We start from the raw sequence: 8,760 nt of genomic DNA, 5'->3' as shown, positions 1-8,760 counted from the left end.
TATCATTTTTTGTTCAAACAGGAACTTCTTTTGCTAAGCATGAAAGTTTTGTTTATTGCAAACGTTTTGGTGCAGACAGTAAAACAAGGGAAATTACTCTGCTGGGGGAACTTAGTTTGCTTTAAACTGATCTTTCTCATCTTAAACATTACATTTCGAAATTATACTCAAAACATAAAAAGCTTGGATTTTTTTAAAAAGTGCATCACAAGTGAGTCTTGAAGGCCTTGCCTCTCTTATTTCAAAATGTAATGTTTTGAGATGAGAAAGATCAGTTTAAAGCCAATTAACTCCCCTAGCATTACAGAGTAATTTCCCTTTTTTACTATCTGCACCAAAACGTTTGCAAAATAAATAAAACTTCCATGCTTAGCAAAAGAAGTTCCTGTTTGAACAAAAAATGATAATAATGACTGCTCTAGCCGTTGGGTCAGAATATCAGATCAAAGTGCCAAGTTTAGAGAATACAAAAAATATAAATATAACAGTAAATGCAGTTTGCATATAATTAGGCTTCATTCTTTATCTTTTTGTGCCCATCCCAGAGGCGCAATATTGTTTTAAACAAGATGACTGGAAAGAACTGAATTTTTCCTATTTTTATGCCAAATTTGGTGTCAACTGACAAAGTAGTTGCAGAGAAAATGTCAATGTTAAAGTTTACCACGGACACACAGACACACACACACAAAGACAACCGAACACCAGGTTAAAACATAGACTCACTTTGTTTACACAAGTGAGTCAAAAATCAGTCGGGATTCAAAGTTAAAACTAATAAACCAAGAGAGTTAAAACCCTTGATGAAACGTAAAAATTTCCAGTCTTGACTTTTCTCAAAATGAAGTCCTTTTCGCTTCATATATCGTTTAGAAGTACTTGTATTTGGCTCTACATGTTATTAGTTTGACAAAATGCTCAATTTTCAAATCAACTTTAAAACTATAAAACTAGAATGAACATAAAAGAGAAATTTAATTGACCGTGTCGTAAGATTCCCGGCAGGTGTAACTAAACTTGTACCTCTATCTAGATCCAGAGAAAACGGCTAAATGTTGCAGTGTGATTGCAGCGATAGCCACGTCTCCTTTAAGTCTCCTTTACGACTTAAAAAGAATTTTTAATTACCCTTAAAGATTTTTTTGAATACCCAAGATACACCAGAATATGATTTAAACAGCATTCTCACTGCGAATACCCCAATCGATTTATCACTCTTTAAAAAAGCATGTTTAAATGTTAAATTTTTTAACATCAGTTAAGGAGCCACGCTAGTGTATTGGTTAAGACAGTTTCTTCTCACCTGAACACGCGGTGTTCGAATCTGCCATAAGGACTTTTTTTTTTCTTTTATTCGTTTCTTTCTTTTTTTTAACCCGAAGCTTTATAACAACAAATACAGAACACATTTTAACGATTAGATTTTTTTGTTTTGTTTTTTAAAGTGTATCACAAGTGAGTCTTGAAGGCCTTGCCTCTCTTGTTTTCCAAGTCAACTAGTTTTCATTACACCATTTATAAATCTGTAAGCTCATTACTTTATTTTCAAAGTCAGCAGATCTCCATTTATAAAAAAAAAAAATTACAGTTGCACTTTTCCAAGTTAAATCAATTTTGCCTTCAATTCCTGCAATATGCACACAGCCATTAAGACTAAATCCTAAATCGTGCTTCTTTTAAGCTGGTGTTGTTTTATTTGCTTGTGCGATGCCTGCATTTCCATCTTTTTATGTTCTGAAAATAAGTGGGCAATATTACGCTCTGTACTGACACCCCCACAAAGCATGCCCGAACAAGTATATAACTACTAACCCGACCTCTCCCAGCGAGGCCAGTAGACCAGAGCTTGAAGAATCCGGGTAGTAACACCCAGCATTTGTCACCCCCACCCCCCACGTCCTCCCCCTCCCCCCCCCACCCCCCCCCACCCCACACACACACACACCCCATATACCCCCCATATCCCCCTCCCCTCAAACTGTGTCTGCTCTCTGTCTTGAAAGGCTGCGGGCTTTGTTGTGTGTGTGCGGGGCTTTCACTGACGTTTCCCCGGCCTCCGCGCTGCTCCGTCACCGATGAATTCACAATAGGCCAAACAAAGACGGCGGGTGCTGCGAACAGCCTGCCTGCGCCCCACAAAGGTCAGACAGAAAACGACAAGCAAATTCACGCCGTTTGGCCAAGCTGGCTAATAAATTTGTACGGCTGTCATAATAGGTAGCGTGCTGTGTTGAATGCCAACTGATCAAAGCGTGAGGGTATTAATCCTTGTGACGTATTTTGAGTTGGAAGAGCGATTTAAGATCGGCAACACTATTCTGTATTCAGGAAAACACTAAAGTGACAATTTTCTTTTCAGTTTAACAAAATAACATTTTCCCCGACTTGTTTTCCGTTCAAGCATAATGCCTGTTTTTTCAGATGGGCATGGAATCAATGTAAAAGTCTGATGCCAAAATGTACTTTAAAAATGACAATGGGAAAGGTATTTCAAACTGAATAAGATTAACATTAAAGACAAATGATGCAAGTCTTAAAAAAATACAAATACCAATTTCTGAAATGGCAGGAGTAGAAACCAGAGTTTAAACATTTTTTCAACCACACACACACACACACACACACACACACACATGCGCGCACAAACATACATGCTGTAAGCAAACATAAATGAACTGACAACAATTGAACAAAGCATACAAGTATATTTGTTAGCTTATATAGTTATAAATAGGCGAGTCTAACAAACAAATGTACTGTTGATTAATAATTAATTCACTGAAATAACAAAGTGTAATCTATCAATAAATTAACCATTTACATAATTTACTCTCCAAGTCAATCAGCCAACCAACTAGTTAACTTATTCAGTCAAAAAATTGTTACTGAACTGTAAGAAGTCACATGCTTACACTAGAAACCAGAACCCACCCCTATCCTTCTCTGTATCACACAGTATATGACATACAAATAATTTTATAATTAAAAAAAACAAATAAAAAAAACAACAACAAAAAACCCAAAAAAAACTTTTAAAACTAAATCAGACAGAAAAGCATATCATTTTAACCAGTTGCAAATTTTCCATTTTAATTTTAGCACTTTGTGAGTTCCATGATGACCATCTCTTCAGTCCTCTGAGAGACAGACAGAGAGACAGGGGGTGGGGGGGGGGGGGGGTAGTTGGGCAGGGGGCGAGGTGGGAGAGTGTGTGTCTGACTCTGTCTATGTATTGTATGTGTTTGTTTATCCCCCTGAGTAATGTGTCTGAGAAATTGCCAAAATATTTTACAAGATGTCTATCAAACAAAACAAAAAGCTATTTTACAAGATGTCAATCAAACAAAACAAAAAGCTATTTGACACTGACGTAAAAACACACAATGTCTTTTAAACAAAACAAAAGGCTATTTGACACCGACGGAAAAGCACTATCTCAGTTAAATTTACCATAATCCGCCACATCGTTAACTGTTGCCATGTTGATGACTACTGATCAGTGATCTGTTCAGTGTTGAAAACTTAAAAGGTAAGCTTAGCATTATCTGTTGTTTTCTTCACAGCCAACAATGTAACAATGTTGACTGCTGTGGCTGTCTTTCAAGCTGGGTACTTAACTGGCCTGCTCCTCTAACTGGGCTGCCACTGTTTGCTCAAACAGTGTATTGGCTCTGGTGAATACAGGCTCTCTGCATGCCTGCCTGTTATCTGTCACACCTAGCTCATTACTGTTCATCACGATACACCCCCACAAAGTGAAACCTACATCTTTTGTCTCCCTGCCTTTTATCATTCCCACCCCACCACATGTGACAGCCACTGGCAACAGTTTGGGGCTGTTTTTCCACCAGACATTGGTAATCTCTGACCTATTTTTAGTTTGTATTCAATCCAACAGCAGTACCTGATAGTTTACTGCAATACAGCAGATTTGGAAGGAACTTTTTTTCTTTCTTTCTTTTTTAACGTATTTCTCAGAATATAAACTGAACAGAACACTACCAAGTCAAAATAAGGAATTTTATCTTGTAGATGGGGGTGGGGTGGAGGTATGGAGGGCAAAATAGTGAATTTATAAACTTAACATCTACCAAATATGTGTGTGTGTGTGTGTGTGTGTGTGTGTGTGTGTGTGTGTGTGTGTGTGTGTTTGAGTCTCTGTGTGTATGTATGTGTGTATAAATTAAATGATATATATCAAATTTCATTGCTGAAATTACTTCTAGTTTGAAATAAAACAATGCTCATTTTTACATTCAACCAAAATCACTCACTTTTCTCTCACATATATATATTGTTTTCATTACATTTTACTATTCTTTTTTAAGCATACTGAGTAGACACACACTCACAGATCCATGCACATGCACAGGCATGCTCACAAGAACATCAACATATATACATGTATGTAACTTTGTAAGCATGCGTGCATACATGTTCAGAGAGAGAGAGAGAGAATCACACACACACACACACACACACACACACACGTGCAAACACACTTCAGTAAAGGACAGACAGAGAGTGCACTGAAGCTGATCCTTCCATGTACAAAAAAAGAAATGGAAACTTGCAGAGAACTTTAGCTACACCACAGACATTTCATGCTGGGTCCCAACAGCTATGGGAAGACATCTGGAAAAAACATCAACATTTCTTGTTCTACCTCCTTAGCTCCTGATCTCATCTGCCTGACAAGAGTTGAAATAATCTGCTGGATGATATAGAGGTTGTATTCTTTGAAACATTTACTCAAAGTCATAAGATAAGAAAATTGTAATTTCACAATTTAAAAAAAAAAAAATCAATAGTGGCTATTCAACTATCTTGACAGTGCATGACGAAAAGAAGTACAAACATTATCTACTTCTTTTTTTTTTTTTACAATGTTAGCTGTGCCTCCAAATTTCCAGTTTGTTCAATTAGCACAAGTTTGCAAATTAATTTTCAAAGTAGAGCACTGATACATAATTCAAATAGGATGAATCAGTGAGTGAGAACTATGGCAAGTGACAACAATAGACTGCTGAAGTATGCTTCTGTCTTCTCTGCAACTTATTGGCAGCCTGGACTTGCCATCATTTTTTCTGATTCAATGACTGACTGCACCGTTTAAACAATCTTAGTTACATCAAAAAATTCATATGTCATTAAATTGACTGCTGTATATTTGTGGCTTCCACTATTGGATTTTTCACACAAAACCAAAAAATCAAAAGCACAGAAACCATACAAGAAACCGTATTTACAACCTATATATACAGAATTACTGGCAACAGCTTTTTAATTTACACTACACACCCATCCTGTCATAATGATAATGATACACATGCGCATGCACAAACATACACCACATATGCTGTAAATTCAATGATTGGATGATTCATCATGATTACTTAATTTATTATGTGTGCATTGTGAGTACTTAATTTATTCTGTGTATATTGTGAGTTCATATTTTATGAGATGTAACAAAAGAAAATAAGTAAATTCTTAATTACTCTTACTGTGATATACTCATAGCAAGGGAACATACCTGAAATAATTCAAATAATAACTAGCTTTCTTAGAAACAAAACAAAAAAAAATACTATGAAGATTTTTTTTGATCACTCAGTCATCCACTAACTCAAGTGACTGGTACGTTGATTTCATACCGAAAAAAAAAAAATATATATATATATAAAATCAACTAAAAAAACATTCAACGGTGGCCTTTCTTCAAGGTTGTCCCCCCCACACCCCCCACCAACAACAGGAGACATTGTAGGTTTTCTTCAGTTCTTCAAATCTGTCATGTCCCCACCTGACTGACATATATCTAAATTCCAGTACAATGCCTGCGAGTGAATCAGTCCAATACTGCAGATCTATAATTCTCTCTCTCTCTTTCATGATAAACTGTTGAAAAACATTGCTGTTGATTCATCATTTACATAGTGCAATTTCTGAGTCGTGGAGTTGGGCAGTTCTGAATATTCGTAAGATTGTCAATGGAATGTTACTGTCAGCATGATCCCCTTCCAAGCATCCCAGTGTAATGATGCCTATGGCCTGAATACAATAAAAAAAAATTCATTCATTCATTCATTCTCTCTTTCTCTAACTCTCTCTGTGCATTTTTTACCACCATATCCTTATCTGCTTCCCACCTTTCTGTTTGTTTCTTTTTTTCTGGGGGGTGGGGGTGTGGGGGCGTTTGCTTGTGTGTGTGTGTGTGTGTGTGTGTGTGTGTGTGAAGATGGGGCAGAGGCCAGACTGAGCAATGAAATGCTGCTTGAGAGTTTCCCCCAGATAATAACTATTTCCAGAGAAAATGGCAATGTTAAAGTTTACCTTGGACGCAAACACACAAGAACTGAACACCGGTTATAACACACTTTGTTTACACAAGTGAGTCAAAAATGCTTTTTTCTGTGAGAAATATTCACAGGTTCTCAGTCTCTTCTAACCTACAATGATATGCAGATTTCTTGAAATTCAGTCAGTGTAGTGTCAGCTGGTCTATAGAACCATGTACTCTATTTACTTTTGCCTTGATAGCCTTGACTTCCATGGATGCCTTCTTCTGCACTGGGATACAAATTATAACTTTATTGTAAAAATCTTCAACATAATAAGAAGTTAAGCCAATTCATACAAATTTATCTTAACTTTATAGTTTATTTAATGAAGTTTGGAATTTCTGAATAACTGGTCATTGATCAGTGACTACCATCAATGATCAAGCTAATCAGCTTTTAAGTTAGATACAAGAACTGTACAAGTCATCTACTGCTGACACATCAAAAAACAAAACAAAACAAAGACCATAAAATATTTTTCACCCCTATCCCCCTCCCTACCCACTCCCATGTGTTATAATCCCCTAACATTGTAATTATCTGCTGAATGAAGGAAAAGAGTTCACACATGGGAGCAGTGCTGGCCTATGGCCTGGTCGGACCGACTTCATACAGGAAATTAAACACATACAAAGCTTGGGGTGGAAAGAATTGAGAAAAAACACTTCTGGGTAACACACGAAAGTACAGATAAAAAACAACAACAACACCTTGTCTATATAGGAACAAAGTAAAAGAATTGTAACCGACGAGCAAAGAGCCGCCAGCAATCACCCGCAAGTCGCTGGTCAATACTGAATAAAGCTTTTGTGCTTACCTCGAGGTCTTCCAGTGTTTTGAAGCTCATGATAGCGAATCCATCAATGATGTCCTCTTCAAATGAAAGTGAAGAATTGTTGCGCTGTCTTCGAGGCTTGGTTCGACATTTTTCCCTGCTGGAGCGAGGGGGAGACCCTTCTCCTTCATCCCCGCTGAAGCCCTCATCCGCTGGATTTTGTTTTTCCTGATTGAGTTGATGATGCGCTCTTTCCTTGCGCTTGGTGCGATTCCGCGGCTTGCTTGGTTCGGTCTCCATTTTCTCCCTCCAGTGAAGCCTTTCCAACGCATAAATCACCAGAAACGCACCTACAAGCTTAAAGCTTGTTACTCCAAGTCGGACTTCACCAGTACTCCAATGTAACTACCACAATCCCGCAAAATATTTCAACTTCGGGACACAGATGCGTTCCACGACTGTTCAAATGGCGGAACACACAATATGGCCGCACTGCTTCCGACCCAGCCGTATGCCTCCGCGCACACAACCAGCCACATGTAGTGCGCCGGTAATACCGTTGGCAGCTGAAACTTGGTCGATCTTAAAATGGGATTATGAGGCTGTTTACTTTACATGTAATTTTCAGCGAGCCAAAATAACGTTAAAAGTATAATGCTTATTTTTGAAGTGAGGGTCGCACATGCTTGCTCTGTTCGGTACACACGCGCTTTTTTTAAGTGGATGACACGCACTGACTGCACTTGATCAAACCAGCCGTGCTGTGTGGAATCACTGAACACGATGCTTCACAACGGTGTAAAACACGAACAAGCATTGTGGACGAGGGAGTGGAGGCGACTCGTTGAAAGGAGACCCCCATGTGCATAGATTGTGCGTGTCTAGGATTTTCCATTCACACGTGAACAAATTCAGACTATAAAGATCACAGGACTGAAAAAAAAATCAAAAAAAATCACAGGATTGAAAAAAAAATTAAACACACACACACACACACACACACACACACACACACACACAGAGAGAGAGAGAGAGAGAGAGAGAGAGAGAGAGATTGTTGATGTTGACATATACATCAGTTGTGAACATGGGCAGAATTAACAGTTGATTAATGCGAATTAAATGAATAATAACGCGGTTGTTGTTTTTTTTGCAAAGTCGACCGGAAATGCACTCTGAACGTCAGTGTGTGTGTGTGTTTGTGTGTGTGTGTGAAAAGTGACATCGGGTGTAACAGGCCGAACTCTACTGACCCCTGGCTAGCTTATACCCCAGGTATAAAGTACTGAGCCTAGGCCGGCTACTGTAACCCCCGGGGTTTAAACAGTCTATGCGGCCATATCATACCAGTCCTGGCTATATACACTTCGCTCATCAGTCCAAACGGTCTGTATCAAGTTTAGTGGTAATTATGATAATGATGATAATAATCAGTAATAATAATGATAATAATGATAACAATAATAATGATGATAATAATAATAATAATGATAACAACAATAATAGAAATTAACATAGCGCCTTCAAGCGCTGTGAGCTGTACTCAAAGAGCTGTACAATGATCACAAGAAAGTAATAACAAAGAAGCAATAATTTGATAACACAAAAAAATTGCTAGTGATCATGTACAAAGGCTTTTTT

At 37.9% G+C, this 8,760-nt stretch overlaps 1 protein-coding gene across 5 annotated transcripts in view; it reads right to left on the bottom strand.

The window, feature by feature from the left end:
- The window catches only part of LOC143288459 (uncharacterized), a 260,746-nt gene extending 253,163 nt beyond the window's left edge, over positions 1-7,583 (bottom strand). For all 5 annotated transcript variants that reach the window (XM_076596974.1, XM_076596975.1, XM_076596978.1 and 2 more), the window contains exon 1: positions 7,162-7,583. In XM_076596974.1, coding sequence (XP_076453089.1) covers positions 7,162-7,419 — 258 coding nt within the window. In that variant the 5' untranslated portion in view covers positions 7,420-7,583. The remainder of the gene's footprint in view (positions 1-7,161) is intronic.
- Positions 7,584-8,760: the final 1,177 nt, after the last annotated feature.

This window comes from Babylonia areolata, chromosome 12 (assembly GCF_041734735.1).
Source record: "Babylonia areolata isolate BAREFJ2019XMU chromosome 12, ASM4173473v1, whole genome shotgun sequence".
NCBI classification, from domain to species: Eukaryota; Metazoa; Mollusca; class Gastropoda; order Neogastropoda; family Buccinidae; genus Babylonia; species Babylonia areolata.
The sequence above is the reverse complement of the archived record's forward strand: the minus strand, read 5'-3'. Positions and strand labels throughout refer to the sequence as shown.